This window comes from Oryctolagus cuniculus, chromosome 11, assembly GCF_051225735.1.
Source record: "Oryctolagus cuniculus isolate XC-2025 breed Fujian yellow rabbit chromosome 11, ASM5122573v1, whole genome shotgun sequence".
Classification (NCBI taxonomy): domain Eukaryota; kingdom Metazoa; phylum Chordata; class Mammalia; order Lagomorpha; family Leporidae; genus Oryctolagus; species Oryctolagus cuniculus.
The window spans coordinates 72,833,374-72,852,492 of NC_142877.1; the positions used below are offsets into that span (position 1 = coordinate 72,833,374).

Consider the following 19,119-nt stretch of genomic DNA (forward strand, 5'->3'; position numbering starts at 1 on the left):
CCTTTGCCGTTGGTTCACCCTCCAATGGCCACCATGGCCGGCGCGCTGCGGCCGGTGCACCACACTGATCCGAAGCCAGGAGCCAGGTGCTTTTCCTGGTCTCCCATGGGGTGCAGGGCCCAAGGACTTGGGCCATCCTCCATTGCACTCCCGGACCACAGCAGAGAGCTGGCCTGGAAGAGGGGCAACCGGGACAGAATCCGGCGCCCTGACCGGGACTAGAACCCTGTGTGCCGGTGCTGCAAGGCAGAGGATTAGCCTAGTGAGCCGCGGCGCCAGCTCAGTGAAAATCTTAATACAGATGTTTTTAATGTTAAATAATTTTGTAAGACATCTATATTAACATGTTAGCACTAAAACTTGCTACATTAGAGATAATAAGAAAAGGTTTTTTTTTTTTTTTTAAGAAAAGGTTTTTATTAGAGATTTGTTCTTGGTTTAATCTAGGTTTTTTTTCCAAATATTTATTTTTTATTTGAAAGTCTGAGTTAGAGGGAGAGACAGAGAATCGATTTTCCGTTTTCTGGTTTCCTCTCCAATGGCTGCAATGGCCGGCGCCAGGCCAGGCCAAAGCCAAAAGCCAGGAGTTAGGATCTTCTTTCAGGTCTCCCACGTGGGTAGCAGGGACCCAAGCACTTTAGCCATCTTCGGCTGCTTTTTCCAGGCCCGTTAGCAGGGAGCTGCATCAGAAGTGGAGCAGCTGGGACTCAAATCGGTGCCCATATGGGATGCTAGTGTTGCAGGTGGCAGCTTAACTCGCTATGCCACAATGTTGGCCCCTTAACCTAGTTTTAGATGTATTCTATGTAGTGGTACTGCATTGTCTACATTAGTATATTTATAATGAAATTAGAGTATGGTTATAATCATTCTGATTTCTGAAGTGATTAAAATTATGTTCACTGTATATAGAAAGCATTAATGTTCATTTGAAATATGGAAACAGGGTGTATATAATTTTTGTGTTCATTCCTACTGATTTGAAGCTGTACTTGTATAATAATTTCTTAATTAATAGTTTTTTTTTAAAGATTTATTTATTTGAAAGACAGAGTTACAGAGAGAGGTAGAGACAGAGAGAGGGGTCTTCCATCCGCTGGTTCACTCCCCAGATGACCACAATGGCCAGAGCTGCGCTGATCTGAAGCCAGGAGCCAGGAGTTTCTTCCAGGTCTCCCATGTGGGTGCAGGGGCCCAAGGACTTGGGCCATCCTCCACTGCTATCCCAGGCCATAGCAAAGAGCTGGATCGGAAGAGGAGCAGCCGGGACTCGAACTGGCGCCCATATGGGATGCTGGTGCTTCAGACCAGGGCGTTAACCCGCTGTGCCACAGCACCTGCCCCAATGGATAGTATTCTTTTAAGCATAATTTTGTCCTAAAATTAATGTAACCTCTAAAGTATCACTATTGTAGACACCAGTTTTTGTCTTGTCATAGTCCAGTCTCCTTTTTCTGTAAAGTTACCTTTTGTTGGCACGCAACAAATGTTTGATTGCTTGGCACAGGTAACCTTTTTCCTCTCTTCTACCTCTTCTCCCTCTTCCTCTTTACTGCTTTTCCCTTTAGAGGTCAGAAAGAAAACACACATTAAACAGTAGGTTGTATGTTTGAGAGTCGGTGTATTATAGTGATTAAAAGGAAGGACCCCAGCAGATTGGGTTCAAAACCTGTCCGTACATTTATCAGCTATGTAACCTGGAGTATCTTCCCTGGATTCCCAGGTTTTTCAGCTACAAAATAAGGATAGTGATTCTTCTTACCTCGTAGCACCATAATGGTGACTATATAAATAAACCTTTTAAAGCATTTAGAGTGTTGTTTGGCACATAGTAAGTGGCAATGAAATTAGTTTATTATAATTATCAAAATTTTCTATCACTTCTCTAAGGACATGAAGAATACATGATTTTTTTTTAAAGATTCATTTTATTTATTTGAAAGGCACAGAGTTACAGAGAGAGGTAGAGACAGAGAGAGAGGTCTTCCATCCGCTGGTTCACTCCCCAAATGGCTGCAATGGCCAGAGCTGGGCAAATCTGAAGCCAAGAGCTTCTTCCTGGTCTCATGTGGGTGCAGAGCTCCAAGGACTTGGGCCATTGTCCTCTGCTTTCCCAGGTGCATTAGCAGAGTGCTGGATTAAATGTGGAGCAGCTGGGACTCGAACTGGTGCCAATATATGATGCCAGCACTGCAGACCAAGGCTTTAACCCCGCTGTACCACAGCACTGGCCCCATTATCAAATATTTTCTACGGCTATGTAAAACGGGAATCTTGGCTTAGTGTGAATGTTTTCAAAGACTGATGAGAGAAAGGACATTTTAAGTAAAGGTGTCAATATATTCAAAGACCCCGAGGTGAGAAAAAGCTTGTGTTTGAGTAACTGAAGATGTAGCAAGAGTTTAATGGTGTCAGAGATCTGTGGCAAGAGAAGATCATAGAGGTCACATAGGACCTGATTGATTTGAGAGTGCTGTTGAGGAATTTTCATAAGAAGGGCAAGGAAGATAAGAAATTTTTACTTTGAAAAATCACTTTAGGGGGCTGACGCTCTGGTGTAATGGGTAAAGCTGCCACCTGCAGTGCCAGTATCTCATATGGGCACTGGTTCGAGTCCCGGCAGCTCCACTTCCAATCCAGCTCTCTGCTGTGGCTTGGGAAAGCAGAGGATTGCCCAAGTTCTTGGGCCCCTGCACCTGCATAGGAGATGCAGAAGAAGCTCCTGGCTCCTGGCTTCAGGTTGGCGCAGCTCCGGCTGTTGCGGCCAACTGGTGAGGGAACCAGCAGATGGAAGACCTCTCTCTCTGCCTCTCCTCTCTCTGTGTAACTCTGACTTTCAAATAAAATAAATGAATAAAAATAATCACTTTGGGGCTAGACTGTGGCATAGGTGGGGTAAAACCACCACCTGTGGTGCCGGCATCCCATCTGGACACCAGTTTGAGTCCTAGCTGCTCTACTTCCGATCTGGCTCTCCTCTATGGCCTGGGAAAGCAGTAGAAGATGGCCCAAGTCCTTGGGCCCCTGCACTCACATGGGATACCCGGAAGAAGCTCCTGGCTTTGGATTGGCTCAGCTCTGGCTGTGACGGCTATCTGGGAAGATGGCCATCTGGGGAATCTGGATGGAAACCCCCCCCCCCCCTCCCGCCTCTTTGTAACTCTACCTTTCAAATAAATAAAAATAAATCTTTAAAAAAAGAATCACTTTGAATGATGTAGGAGGATAATTTGAAGATAATAAAAATACATTAATAAAGACTTGTCTGGAAATTTATTAGAGTGGCTTGTGCTAGGAAATTATAGTAGAATGGAATGATATTTGTTGGTGGGCATAAAATTTGATCAGCTTGGATTTTAATTTTTGTAGATTGCAGGGGTTACTGATAGTTTTGTTTTCCCTAGAAATTTCTGTGAATAGGAATAACTGAATAACCAAAGATGAAGCAGAGGCCTAGAGTTTGTTTTGGATTTTAAGGTAATTGCTGCTGGAAAGTTGTGTTGAGGTCATGATCTTAGGAATCTTGAGCTGTATCCTGTGTGTAGATGCTTACTAGAGGTTTGAGAACAGCGACTATCAAGATAGTGTATGTGGTTAGTAATATGGACTCCATAATAAACTGTTAAACTAAGTCAGACTGGACTCAGCTATCACCTAGATTTTTTAAACCTGGTTTGCCTTATTCTACTCTTGCCCTCTTAACCTGGTACTGAAGGTCCTGCCAGCTCATTTATCGTTTTCCTTCCCGATACCCTCTGTGTTGACCATACTGAAAGTTTTGTTGTTGCCTGTGCCGTCTGTCACTTCTGAGCGCTTGGTTGTGCTTACTCTTATGCCAGTATTTGCTTTCTTTACCCATCCCACTCCTACTTTTTTTTTTTTTTTTAAGATTTATTTATTTATTTGAAGGTCAGAGTTACACAGAGAGAGGAGAGGCAGAGAGAGAGAGAGAGAGGTCTTCCATCTGCTGGTTCATTCCCCAGATGGCCTCAATGGCTAGAGCTGTGCCGATCTGAAGCCAGAAGCCAGGAGCTTCTTCCGGGTTTCCTGTGTGGGTGCAAGGGCCCAACTTGGGCCATCCTCTACTGCTCTCCCACACCATAGCAGAGAGCTGGATTGGAAGTGGAGCAGCTAGGTCTTGAACCAGCGCCCACAGGGGATGCCGGCACTTTTTTTTTTTTTTTTTTTTTTTTTTTTTTTTTTTTATCAAAGCTTTGTCCAATCATTACTATTTTGACAGTACAACCTTTAAGTCTGTTTGGCTCAAAGTTAGATGTTCTCTTATTTGTATCCTCAAGGTACCTGATCAGATTTTCATATTACAATTATTTGCAGGTTTGTCTCTTAGTTTGACTGTGAGCATCAAGATTGGAGCTATTATTTCTTCAGCTTTTGTTTTCATTAGCACAATCTTTGGTATAATTCATGTAGTAAGTCTTCAGCAATGTTTGTTGAAATGTAAAAGGAGACCAGTTAAGAGGCTAAAAAAAAAATTGGTGCAGTGTTTAAGCTGAGAATAGGAAGAATGGCGAAAAGCAGACTGATGTGAACGCTGCTCTGAGGAAAGGATGAACTTTAGAGATGTACAGAACAAAGTTGGAGAAAGTCACTCAACAATTTAGTTTTAAGTATTCCTTTTTTTAAGTTGTACTTCTCAGGTGGATATACCTAGCAGCACTTTAAAATAGGCTGGTAGAATTTTGAGTTAAAAAGAAGATTGATTTTGAGATTAAATTGTATTTGTTGTCAGGAAAGGACCATTCTGCCATGGTATAGGTCCCCCTTCCCAGCGTTATAGACAATAAAAGGTTTCAGGTTAAGTTCCTCACCAGAGGCCTTGCTGAAGGACATTTGTGTAAGATTAAATGTCCATCTTGCCTTGGACATGGTCTGAATCTATTTTTCACCATTCTTTCTTGTCTTTCTGTGTATATTCAAGTTACACTTATTAAGTGTCCTAATTTTGTTCCCTTGACCATTTCAGAAGCTTCAGGCTTTGCCTCTTGTTTCTTTTGATTTTCTTCCTCTTGTTTTCTGCCTGATTGCCATTCATCCCACCTACATCAGGACCACTTTTGCAGGCTTCTGTGAGATTTTTGGTTGGATTTTCACAAGTTTGGGGCTTCTGAAAATTCTTTTCTGTAATTACTCTGGTTTACCATGTTTGGCTTTGAAATACTGTATTTAAATACTGAGGTTGTCATATGTTAGGAATTTATAACTAGTCCAAACTAAAGAAAGAAGGTGAGTATGTTGGGAAAAAGCCAGCCAATTTTGTTCTTCCATCCTGCATCCAGTCAAAATTCTCTGTGTGCTACTTTTCCAGACCAGTTTTTTTTGAGAGTCAATCTGATAGAGAAGATTAATTTTTGTTAAGTACCTTTTAGAATATGTTACTTAGTTCAGTGGAATCAAAAGAAAAAGTATTTTGATTAAGTGTTTTAGATCTGTGTTCAAAAAAGTTTAAGAAACTTTGGAACATAGGTTTAGTTTTCCTTTGTAAAAATCTCAATTTGTGCTTCTTGTTGGAATCTGTTCTGAGAATTGAGAGAAGCTGATCAGTTAATAAAGCAGATGAAAACCTTTGAAATGTTTACTTGAAAAAAAAATAATACATATCAAAGATTCTAACATTTTATATCTAGCACAAGAGAAAATATGTAATTAATTATATCTACTTATCGAACTGACTTTAATATACAAGGAGTCTTGAAAACGTTTATGGAAAAGGTGTATCATGAAGACTATAGATGAGTTTCACAAAAATTTTTGTAGCAGAATAAACAACTTTTATTTCCAATTTTCCATGGACTGTTTGAAGTTCCCTGATACATGATATATAGTAATTTTTTTTTTGTTTTGACAGGCAGAGTGGACAGTGAGAGAGAGAGAGAGAGAAAGGTCTTCCTATCCGTTGGTTCACCCTCCAATGGCCGCCACGGCCAGCATGCTGCGGCCGGCACACCGCGCTGATCCAAAGGCAGGAGCCAGGTGCTTCTCCTGGTCTCCCATGGGGTGCAGGGCCCAAGCACTTGGGCCATCCTCCACTGCACTTCCTGGCCACAGCAGAGAGCTGGCCTGGAAGAGGGGCAACCGGGACAGAATCCTGCGCCCTGACCGGGACTAGAACCCGGTGTGCCGGCGCCGCAAGGCGGAGGATTAGCTATATAGTATTTTTAAAATAGTAACCATATATCCTCTAAGCTGATTTCTAGGTACTTGACCTTATTCTCTTCCCCTGGGGAAAAGGTGATACGTTACCCTTTTGTATCCCACAGCCATCCTTCCAGCCTTTCTTTCATATCAGCTCTTTTCAAAGTATTCCTTTAATCCAACACTGCTTACTACCTCTGCTGCTACCAGTGCCATGCAAACCATGGTCATCTGTCACTAGCCCCTTATGCCATTTTCCTGCTTCTCTTATCCCCTCTTCAGAATGTTCCTTACAGACTTACTAGAATCATTAAAAAAAAAATACATCCCAAATTCTGGGTATTTGGCATAGCAGTTAAGATGCTGCATGCGATGCCCACAGCCCATGTTGGAGAGTGTGGGTTTGAGTCCTGATTCCAGCTTCCTGCTGTTATGTGCCCTGAAAGGCAGGGGTGATGGCTGAAGTAGTTGAGGCATCCTATTCCCTTTAAAATTAAATTAGTCTATAGCTTTATGAAAAACTTGCCTTGTCATATTTTTCTTCTGACTTTGTCATTGTTCAGAACTTTATGTTGTCCCAGTACCCATCCCTAGACTGGGGCTTATATTTAGAAAGTACAGTATGCTGAAGTCGTACCAAAATAATGAGTATACTCATGATGGAATTTCTGTGTTGAAGTGCACAAAGCAAAAATGAAGTGCTTCATGTTTGCTGCCCTCTCCCTTCAACACACAGTGAGTCTTGAAAAAATCTGGTATTGATAGAAGCCGAACAAGTCTGTATTTTCTTTTACTAGAGACATTCCATGTAGTTACTTTTACTTTCAAAACAGACCTCTTTGAACTATATTAAGCTTTAAGCTTTTAATCTATATAATTTTAGTGTTTGAATCTAGCAGTCTATAATTTATTTTGATGAAAAATATTATGCAAATGTTGTCAGAAGAAGAGTTCACTTTGTATTCATTTGAGTTTTTTTATGTGTGTGAAATTTGGTAAGAGATAACCTGGTGTTCACCTGAAAATTTATTGAATTATGTATACTTTCATGTTATTTTTCCATGTTTATTCTTGCTTAGAATTGGAGTTTAATATTAAAGGTCCTATGAAGAGAATTAAATGTATTCTTAACTTTTACAAAACAAAACTTCTATAATCTCTTTTATATCAGATTTTTATTTGTAAACTATATTTTTTTACCCATGTTTCTTTTCTGAAAATATAAACTCACCAAAGAATATTGTTTTGAATCCTTGTTGGGGACAGCTTAATAGGTTGTTGGATAGGAATATGGGATCGTAGTCTGAAATTTCACTTAGTATTGCAGAGTGGCTTTCGTGAGATTTACTAGGGGATTCACTGTCCAAAGAAGATTAAGTGCCTACCTACAGGCTGCTTTAAAAAATATCTTTCTATATTTCGAACATAAAGAGGTTTCTAGTCCAAAACAGCAAAGAAATGATGAAGGTGTCCTTAGACTGTTGCTTATATTTAACTGAATACCATTTTGTCAGACCTCATTAGGAAGCGTATTTAAAGAGTTTCCTACAAATCAGCAGAATTTAAGAAATAGTTATTAAATAGCATGCACATAAAATTTGGCCTTCGTAATCTGCAACTTATCGGTTCACCACTTTCGTAGTGACCGATGTTTTGTTTTGCAATAAAAAATAGAGGATATTGTTCAATTCTTACTTACAATTTAAGAAAATATTCAGTGTCAAGTTTGAGGTGAATTTTCATTCAAAATTGTACTTGTGAAAATTGTTAGATTCAGATTTTTTAGAAATCTGTTGCCACTGGCATTTCAGTTTATTTTGAACTTCATAGTACTGTTATGGGGAAAATACATTGACCTTAAATAACCTTGGTTAGTTCATTGTTTTGGAAACTTCATAGAGATCACCTTAAAAAAATTACAAATAAAAATTAGTCCAGATTTTAGTAATTATCTTGGTGTGGGCTCAAAATTGCTAGTGTTGGGTGTTGAAAATACTTAAATGGAAGACTAAGCAGTTTCCATAATTGAGATAAGAAGTTCATACCAGTGTGATGAATATAAAATTGTCCTGTTATGTGAGTGGGTACTTATGGCTTTAGGTAAAATTCTAGTATACCACTATATACTGATGCACAAAATGCTGTATCTCAGTGAATTTAGATAGTAAAGATGATATGCTCTGGAAAACAGATACTTTAGAAAATAGACAGTAATATCAGAAACTCCAGTTTTAAGGTGTACTTGAAGATTTTCACTATTTTAATTAAAAAATCTATTGGAAAATTTTGTTTGAGGTTACTGTTTTTCAAGAATATGTGAGTAAGTTTTTTAAAAGTAAGTGAAATTCTGCTGCATCATACAGGCTTTAAGATTATCTTTATATTCTTAGGGCTTGGAAATCTTTTGTGAAAATCAGATTTATGACTTTATCATATAGTTCCCTTAGCCCTTAGTTGATCAATTTCTGTATCTTGTCAATTCTCCCTTAATTTCATTTTCCATATGAGAATAAGATAAAGCTGGACATCGCCAAAATATCTCTCTTGATAAAAGTAATATTTTTGTCTAGGTGACAAACAGCATGTTTGGTGCTTCAAGAAAGAAGTTTGTAGAGGGGGTCGACAGTGATTACCATGACGAAAACATGTACTACAGCCAGTCTTCTATGTTTCCACATCGGTCAGAAAAAGAGGTAAGTTAATCAGTTGCATTGTTTTTACTTAGCAGCACACCAACTGCGGAGTATTCTGTGGCTGAATAACTTACGTTTTAGGCACAGTGTTAGACCCTGGGATACAAAGACAATGAACTACGCTCCAATGGGAAACACAGATGTCATGTTGGGATAAGATTAATACTGTGGTAGGAAGTACTCAAAAATCACATAGTATATCTTCTAGATCACCAGTGGGTTTTATTTAATACAGGAAGTAACTTACTTTTATATTAAAACAAATCATATAAAGAGTAGATGGCAGATTTGCACAGATTAAAAATTATAATGGCAAGCTTCAAATAAACTTTATCCTTAATTGTGTAATATTATGGCTTTAAAGCTGGACCACAGGCAGAGAATATTTATCAGCTATAATATATGGGTTCTACAGTAGAGATATTTTTGAAAAACTGTATTGAAAATATAGTGGATGATACAGAGATATGAATTAAGGGCTTTTAAAGATTTAGTAGTCCAGTAATCCCTTTTGGGATAAAAGGGCTTAGGGCATAGCCTAATCATAATTAGCAAATTTGTAAAATATTTTAAAGTTACTTTCAGTTCGAATTCTATTTAGCTACTTTATTATATACTGTAATCCTGCTGATTACATAATGTACTTTGTACCGACCCAAAGTTTTTTTCCTTTTAAAACCTTTACAAAATTACTATTCCCAATTTCACTATATATGTAAAACAATCTACTGCAGCTGTTAACCCATTGAAATTGTTACTGATGTTTAGAGCACTTGTAAAATTCTAAGGTATATAACAAATCTCATTTTGCTATAAAGTTGATTATCAATATATCACTTGTATCTTTTTAGGATTTCACAAATTTGCCTAACTTAGGTTTAAGTTTGGAGTATAGTTTTACTTTTCCCCCTTGTTTTAATATTTTCTTCCTTTATTTTTACTTGAAAATTTTTCATTTTGGAAACAGCTATCAGTTGCATCATTAAAGGTCTTAACTGCCATTCTAGGTATTCAATGTAAATTATATTTGAATCATTATTTCTGTATTTGAATGTTTGTAGGTAAAGAATTTGTGATGTATTTTTGATAGTATAACCACAAAAACCATAAAACTCCCAATTTGTGTGTTTTTGTGATTGTAATAAAGTTAAGTTTGACAGAAAAATTGTGATGAAATATTACCCTTTGATGACAAAGTTTTATCAGAGGTCTTTAGGAAATTTATGGAAAATGATTATTATGAAAAAGCCATGCAAAGACATCAGAAATTTTTGTTAAACCACAACAATCTTTTTTTTAAATATAATTTGTGAGAACTGAGATAGAGATACCTTTCATCTGCTGGTTTACTCCTTAAATACATGCAATAGCTGAGGCTGTGCCAAACCAGACCTGCGAGCCAGGAATTCAGTCCAAGTCTCCCATGGGGGTGGGGAAGAATCATCACTTGCCACCTCCCTGGATGCAAATCCACAGGAAGCTGGAATGGCAGTGAAACCCAGGCACCTTGTTAGAGGGTATGAGTCCCAACTGGCATCTCAATAGGAAGGCCAAAATATGAAGACACATTGAAGTACCTCTAGACTTGGAACTGAAATCTGAAATAGAGTGTGTTTAGAAAATGAGTGAACAGGGGAGGTGTATAGTACAGTGGTTAACGCTTGAGATACCTGCATCTCATTTTGGAATGCTTATTTTAGCTTTTCTGCATCCATTGAGCTTCTTGCTAATGCATATCCTGGGTAGGTAGCAGGTGATAGCTCAATTACTTGGGTCCTTGAAAATCATGTGGGAGACTAGATTAAGTTCAGGGCTCCTGACTTTGACCTGGTTCAGCTCTGGCTGTTGTGGGCATTTGAGGAGTGAACATATAAATGGAAGATTTTTCTCTTACCAATCTCTAGTTCTCTGTCTGTGTCTCTTTGACTTTCAAATAAAATGAAAAAATTAAGTTATTTTTAAGAAAATGAATGGCTTGGTCGGCGCCGCGGCTCACTAGGCTAATCCTCCGCCTAGCGGCGCCGGCACACCGGGTTCTAGTCCCGGTCGGGGCGCCGGATTCTGTCCCGGTTGCCCCTCTTCCAGGCCAGCTCTCCGCTGTGGCCAGGGAGTGCGGTGGAGGATGGCCCAGGTGCTTGGGCCCTGCACCCCATGGGAGACCAGGAAAAGCACCTGGCTCCTGGCTCCTGCCATCGGATCAGCGCGGTGCGCCGGCCGCAGCGCGCCGGCCGCGGCGGCCATTGGAGGGTGAACCAACAGCAAAGGAAGACCTTTCTCTCTCTCTCTCTCTCTCACTGTCCACTCTGCCTTTCAAAAAAAAAAAAAAAGAAAATGAATGGCAGAGGTGACTTACAGATAACAGAAATGCTGTGTTTGAGTTTCAGAATTAATGCATACATTCACACAGATACTCAAGTATATTAGTTACCAATTCCAGTCTAGTTGGTTGTCAGGGAAGTAACACAGAATGATTTGCTCTATGGAACTTTTTTTAAATCATCTAAGTGTAATATACAGATTAAGATGCAGATATGTGTTTGGATACTGACTTGTCCTGTCAGCAAGAACTCTTCCAAGCCTAGTTCCCTCATCTGTAAAATGAGAATGATAATATTTGAGAGGAATTCTCAAGAAGTTATGTAAGATGTGTACTATGAAAAAACTATTCATGAATTTCAATATCCTAGACGAAAATAAACTCTTTTTATCTTTTTAAACATTTATTTTATTTAATTGAAAGGCAGAGCTATATAGAGAGACAAACAGAGATCTTCCATCTACTGGCCCAACTCGCCAAATGGTGGGGCCTGGGCCAGGCTGAAGCCAAGAGCTAGGAGCTTCCTCGGGTCTCCTACATAGGTGCAGGGGCCCAAGCACTTGGGCCATCCTCTGCTGCTTTCCCAGGTGCATTAGTAGGGATCTGGATCTGAAATGGAGCAGCCAGAACTGGTAACAGCGCCCATATAGGATGCCAACATTGCAGGTGGTTCCCCAACCCGTTATGCCACAATGCCAGCCCCTAAACTTCTCTCTTTCTCTCTTTCTCCCTCCCCCCCCCTTCCTTCCTTCCTCCTTCCTTCCTTTTTAAAACTTATTTATTTATTTGAGAGGCAGAGTTACAGACAGAGGGAAAGGCAGAGAGATAGGTCTTTCTTCCACTGATTTACTCCCCAAATGGCCACAATGGTTGGAGCTGTGCTTGTCTGAAGCATGGGGTCAGGAGCTTCTTCTGGGTCTCTTGCATGGCTTAACCTACTATGCCACAGTGCCGGTCTCTACACTTTCCTTTAAATTGCATTTTTCCACGAACTTTTTGAAGCCATTTAATAGCAGCTATCTCATAAATTGCTGTTGTTGTTGTAATCTTTCTTTTTAGAAAATACACGGCATAGCAAATCTGTTGGAAACTTTAGAAAATATTACCCATAATCTTAATAGGAATAATTTACTGCTAGACTTTATTTATATGAATGGTATATGATGATTTAAATTTCTTGGGACATACTGACATCTTTTCCACCAGAAGATTTGTACCAGTTTTTACTCTAATTAGCATTCTATATGTCCTTGAGAATACCAGCTTTTAACTGGGAGTATGCTAATATATAAGGGAAACTTACTGTTTTAATGTATAAGACAATATTTTAGAGTATCACTAATTTTACATATACCTACAGAATATTATGTCTTTTCCATATAGTTAGTGGCCATATGTATCTCTTTCTTTGTGCCCATTTCTCTATTAAGATAATGTGTTACTTGTCTATATCCTTGTCTTAAGGTAATAACCTCATGTTGTTTGTTAAAAATGATTTTTGGTTTTTTACTTTTAATTATTTTAAGAGTTTGTAATATATAAATATGTATCTTTTATTAAAGATTTGTTTTTATTTATTTGAAAGGCGGAGTTACAGAAAGAGAGAGAGAGGTCTTTCATCCGCTGATTCACTCCCCAGATGGCCACAATGGCCAGAGCTGTGCCAATCTGAAGCCAGGAGCCAGGAGCTTCTTCTGGGTCTCCCACATGGGTACAGGGGCCCAAGGACCTGCTGCTTTCCCAGGCCATAGTAGAAAGCTGGATCAGAAGAGGAGCAACCAGGACTAGAACTGGTGCCCATATGGGATGCTGGTGCTTCAGGCCAGGACATTAACCCACTGCACCACAGCGCCGGCCCCAATATGTATCATTTTTACTAAATGTGGTCCCTTAAATCTTTTTCATGATTTTTGTTTCTGAGATCCTATTTAGATAGCTCTTCTCCAATTACTGTCTTTTATGTTTTGTTCTTCAAATGACTTAATTCCATTAGGAGCGTATTTGGTTTAAAGTGTAGATTATGGAACCAGCGCTATGTCATAGTGGGTAAAGCCACCACCTGCAGTGTCAGCATCCTTTATGGGCATCTGTTGGAGTCCCAGCTGCTCCACTTCCGATCTAGCTCTCTGGTATGGCCTGGGAAAGCAGTAGAAGATGGCCCAAGTCCATGGGCCCCTGTACACGCGTGAGAGAACCAGAAGAAACTCCTGGCTCCCGGCTTTGGATCAGTGCTGCTCCAGCTGTTGTGGGCATCTGGGGAGTGAACTACCATTGGATGGAAGTCTCTCTCTCTCTCTCTCTCTCTCTCTTCCTCTCTCTGTTACTCTGCCTTTCAAATAAATAAATAAATCGTTTAAAAAAAAAATAAAGTGTAAGGTGTCAGATATTCTTTCCCCTGTGAGGTTATCTGGTGATCCCAGCACTAAACCTTTCCCGTGTAGTAAATCCACGTAGTGATGAGGCTTTCTGGACTGAGCGAGAAAAGTCAGGGATACAGGATAACCATTTTTAATGTAAAAAAGAATCATTCTCGGCCGGTGCTGTTGCTCACTGGACTAATCCTCCGCCTCGCGGCGCTGGCACACTGGGTTCTAGTCCTGGTTGGGGTGCCGGATTCTGTCCCGGTTGCCCCTCTTCCAGGCCAGCTCTCTGCTGTGGCCAGAAAGTGCAGTGGAGGATGGCCCAAGTGCTTGGGCCCTGCACCCCATGGGAGACCAGGATAAGTACCTGGCTCCTGCCATCGGATCAGCATGGTGCGCCGGCTGCAGCGCGCCAGCCGCGGTGGCCATTGGAGGGTGAACCAACGTCAAAGGAAGACCTTTCTCTCTGTCTCTCTCTCACTGTCCACTCTGCCTGTCAAAGACACTCTGGGGGAAAAAAAACCTAAATGAAAGATCTCCACGAGTGAGATCCCAGTGGAAAGAACGGGTCATCAAAGAAGGAGGTACCTTTCTCTGAAGGGAGGAGAGAACTTCCACTTTGACCATGGCCTTGTCTAAATATGATCAGAGTCAGTGAACTCAGGGGGCTTCCATAGCCTTGGCAGCTCATGACAAGAGCCTAGGGTGATTACTGATGCCATAAACAAGAGTGTTAATTTGTTAAGTCAACAACAGGAGTCACTGTGCACTTACTCCTCATGTAGGATCTTTGTCCTTAGTGTGCTGTACATTGAGATTTAATACTATAACTAGTACTCAAACAGTATTTTTCACTTTATGTTTCTGTGTGGGAGCAAACTGTTGAAATCTTTACTTAATGTATGCTAAACTGATCTTCTGTATATAAAGAGAATCGAAAATGAATCTTGATGTGAATGGAAGGGGAGAGGGAATGAATAAGGGGAGAGTTGTGGGTTGGAGGGACGTTATTGGGGGGAAAGCCATTGTAATGAATATTCTGTACTTTGGAAATTTATATTCATTAAATAAAAGTTAAAGAAAAATAAAAAAAAACAAAAGAAAAAAATCATTCTTAAGTTGAAGCATCTACAAAAACAGGCAGTGTGCTAGATTTGGTCTGCAGGCTAACTTTGCACATCTCTGAAGTAGACCATTCAATTGTGGCTAATGGAAATATTCCCCTTAATATATACTATCTGATGTTTCATGGGCCTGTTTTATAAAATCTTGTTCAGTTTATCAGACTGAGTATATGTAGAACTACAACATAATTTAAAATGCTGCAGCTTTAATAGATCATTTTAACATTTTAGGAAAGGTTTTCTATATTCTTTCTATATACAAATATTTTTGACTGTAGCACATTAATAACAGTCTTGACCTTTTAAAAAACAATTTATCTTGCTGTTCTTCATACCCTTTTTAAATAGAATTTTATAGTTGCCATTTTCATCAGTTTTCAGATTGGATTTTTACTGATCTATAGAATACATGTTCATTTATTGTATAGCCAGCTACTTAGAAAAACTCTTTCATTGGTTTTGGTGATTGGGAATGTGGACTGTAGAGATCCTGCTGGTGTATGAGTTTCTATCTCAGCTATGTTGTTTACTAGCTATGAGTCCTTGGGCAAGCTACTGAGTCTCTCTCTGTCTCAGTTTTCTTCTCTATAAAATAGGAACAGTAGTACATAACTCATGTGATTGTGAAGATTGAATGAAAAACAATGTAAAACACTTAGAAGAACAGATAATGTTTAATACATGCTGCTGTTAGTATTAATCATTAACTATGACATTCTGCTTGATTTTCTTAACGTTTTTCAGGTAATTATGTGTCACCTGCAAATAATGATTATTTTTGTCCTGTGTAGAAAAACTTTTAAGGAAAGACATTTTGAACATACTAAAGTCTGGGGTTATTTCATAATTGTTTTTGGGAAGTGAGAAAACTTTTTTTTTTTTAACAATTTGTTTATTTATTTGAAAGAATTACACAGAGAGAGAAGGAGAGGCAGAGAGAGAGAGAGAGGTCTTCCATCCACTGGTTCATTCCCCAGTGGGCTGCAATGGCCAGAGCTGCGCGGATCCGAAGCCAGGAGCTCCAGGTCTCCCACGCAGGTGCAGGGGCCCAAGGACTTGGGCCATCTTCTACTACTTTCTGAGGCCATAGTAGAGAGTTGGATTGGAAGTGGAGCAGCCGGGTCTTGAAATGGCACCCATATGGGATGTCAGCACTGCAGGCAGCTGCTTTACCCACTGTGCCACAGCACTGGCCCCAGAAAACTTTCAGTTGTACTTTATGATAAAGGAAAACTGGACACTGGTTGGCTCAGTCTTGAAGCCAGCTAATAATGGGGTCCTGGCAGTTGCTCTTGTATGTTAATATTTTGACAAAACAATAAGGATTTATATAATAATTCCTTGAGTAGAATTTACTTAATATCATAAAATCTTTGGAGAAGTGATTAAACTAGTTTCTTTAGTATCAATATCCTCTTGTCACTAAATGTGGTTGAAGTGTGGGGGGGGCTAATTTTCTTCTTTTCCTTATCTGTACAGCAAAATATCTAAAAATGTAACTTTTAACCATCTGCATAGCTCTAGAAATAGTTGGGAAGTTTCTTTTTTTAAACAAACAAAATGTTCAATCTCAGTCTTTATTGTTATCATCCAAATAGCAAGAAAATGCCATTTTATTCGTAACATACATGTTAAGTAGCCCTTATTGAAGTACTTCGAATTATAAGTATTTTGGAGTCTTTTTGATATTTGGAACATTTGCATAAAGTTTATGGTTGAGAATTCCTAATCTGAAAATTCAAATTTCAGAATGATATAAAATCTAGACATTATTTAAGAGGCACAAAGATGGACAGAGAGCTCCCTCCCACCCTTTTTGATTCATTCCCAAATATCTGCTGTAGCAGCAGCTGGGCAGAGCTGAAGCTGGGAGCTTGAAACTCCCTGTCTCCCTCGTACGTAGCAGGGACCACACTGCTTGCCTCCCAGGGTATTTGGTAGAAGGAAGCTGTTATCAGCCTGGATCCAGTACTTGAACTCAGGCACTTGTATGGGATACAGGTATCTTAATCACTAGCCCAAACATCTGTCCCCTCAAGCTTTTTAAAGTGGGAAAATAGTCAGTATTTGTGAGCAAACATTGAGGTCACTTCTGTGGAACTATAAAGAAAGTTTAACATGCATATTAAAAACATTTACTAAATAAACATTCCTGGGGCGAGCATTGTAGCACAGAGAGCTAAGCTGCTGCCTACAGTTTTGGCATCCCTGTAGTCAACAATTATATTATATACTTAATTGTTTATTTAAGATTTACTTATTTATTTGGGAGACAGAATTAGAGAGAGGGAGAGACAAGGAAAGAGAACTTCCATCCACTGGTTCACTTGCCAAGTGGCCATGGTAGCCAGGGTGGCCAGGCTGAAGCCAGGAACCTGGAACTTCATTCGGGTCTCCCAGGACTTGGGCTGTCTGCTGCTGTTGCTTATCCTGGGTGCTTTAGCGGCGAGCTGCATGAGAAGCAGAGCAGCCGTGACTTGAACCAGAGCCCATGTGGGATACCAGCTTTGCAAGTGGCTGCTTAACCTGCTGTGCCACAACACTGGCTTTATTTACTCTTTTTATCCTGTAATATTAGCATAATGATTGGAATTATATTAACATGCCTTTACAATATATAGCATAATGAAAATTTTTTTAAAGATTTATTTATTTCAAAGGTGAATTACAGAGAGAGAGAGAGAGGTCTTCCATCCACTGGTTCACTCCCCAGTTGGCTGCAATTGCTGGAGCTGGACTGTTCTGAAGCCAGGAGCCAGGAATTTCTTCCGGTCTCTCACATGAGTGCAGGGGCCCAACTGCTTGGGCCATCTTCTACTGTTTTCCCAGGCCGTAGCAGGGAGCTGGATCAGAAGTGAAGCATGGGGCTGGTGTTGTGACATAATGGGTAAAGCCACCACCTGCAGTCCCGGCATCCCATATGGGTGCCAGCTGGAGTCCCGGCTGCTCCACTTCCGATCCAGCTCTCTGCTATGGCCTAGGAAAGCAGTGGAAGATGGCCCAAGTCGTTGGGCCCCTGCGCTCATGTGGGAGACTGCAAAGAAGCTCCTGACTCCTGGCTTCAGATCAGCACAGCTCCGGCCATCGCGGCCAACTCCAACTCCAGCATATGGAATGCCAGCTTTGAAGGCGGTTGCTTAACGTGCTACCCCACAGCACCAGCTGCTTGTATAGACTTTTTTTTTTTTTTTAAGATTTATTTATTTGAGGGCCAGAGCCCTGGCTCACTAGGTTAATCCTCCGCCTGCAGCCCCAGTATCCCATATGGGCGCCAGGTTCTAGTCCCGGTTGCTACTCTTCCAGTCCAGCTCTCTGCTGTGGCCTGGGAGGGCAGTGGAGGATAAAAAGATTTATTTATTTGAAAGAGTTACACAGAGAAAGGAGAAGCAGAGAGAGAGAAAGAGAGAGAGCTAGCCAGTGGGCGGGCTTCCATCCGCTGGTTCACTCCTCAGTTGACTGCAATGTCCGGAGCTTTGCTGATCTGAAGTCAGGAGCCAGGAGCTTCTTCTGGGTCTCCCACGAGGGTACAGGGGCCCAAGGACTTGGACCATCCTCCACTGCTCTCCCAGACCATACCAGAGAGCTGGATGGGAAGTGGAGCAGCCGAGTCTCAAACCGGCACCCATATGGGATGCCGGTGTTTCAGGCCAGGGTGTTAACCTGCTGCGCCATAGTGCCGGCCCTGACATTTTTAAAACCAAAATATTAGGCAAATTATATTGATTCTGCATGTCAGAATTATAGTTAGTAACAGTGGAAATAATTTTTGAAATGCAGTTCTACTTGTTACTTTCCTTAATATTCTGCATGTTAAACAGGATAAAGGGCTCTCTTTAGTGGGTCAGGGAGATAACTAGAATTACATCATGTTTTTTGTAGTTGCTTTTTGGTTTCTATTTTGTTGTTTGCTCTGATTGCATATCAGGTTTCTTGAGAGATGTGGAAAATAAATACATACATATGTGTGTATGTATATATATATATGTTTATGTGTGTGTGTGTATGTATAAGTTGATGGTTTTAAACTGGAAATTTGATAACCTGCTTGTTGGTTTCAGCATTCTACTGATTATGTATGTATAATCTGAAGTTTGATACCTTATTTTACCAGTAATTTGTGGAGATGAACAACTTACTTTTTTTTTTTAAGATTATTTATTTATTTGAAAGTCAGAGACAGAAGGAGAGGCAGAGAGAGAGAGAAAGAGGTCTTCCATCCCCTGGTTCACTGCTTAGTTGGCCACGATGGTTGGAGCTGTGCTGATCTGAAGCCAGGAGCCAGGAGCTTCTTCCAGATCTCCCACATGGGGTGCAGGTGCCCAAGCACTTGGATCATCTTCCACTGCTTTCCCAGGCCACAGCAGAGAGCTGGATCGGAAATGGAGCAGCCTGAACTAGAACAGGTGCCCATATGGGATGCCGGCGCTTCAGGTGCAGGCATTAACCTGCTGCACCACAGCACCGGCCCCAGA

At 40.4% G+C, this 19,119-nt stretch overlaps 1 protein-coding gene across 38 annotated transcripts in view; it reads left to right on the top strand.

The window, feature by feature from the left end:
- Positions 1–19,119, top strand: part of CNOT2 (CCR4-NOT transcription complex subunit 2) — a 121,248-nt gene that overhangs the window by 60,848 nt on the left and 41,281 nt on the right. For all 38 annotated transcript variants that reach the window (XR_016216885.1, XR_016216886.1, XR_016216887.1 and 35 more), the window contains one exon: positions 8,724–8,846. Coding sequence is in view for 29 of the 38 variants with exons in the window: in XM_089308699.1 (XP_089164825.1) it covers positions 8,724–8,846 (123 nt within the window). In the remaining 9 variants the exon portion in view is untranslated. The remainder of the gene's footprint in view (positions 1–8,723; positions 8,847–19,119) is intronic.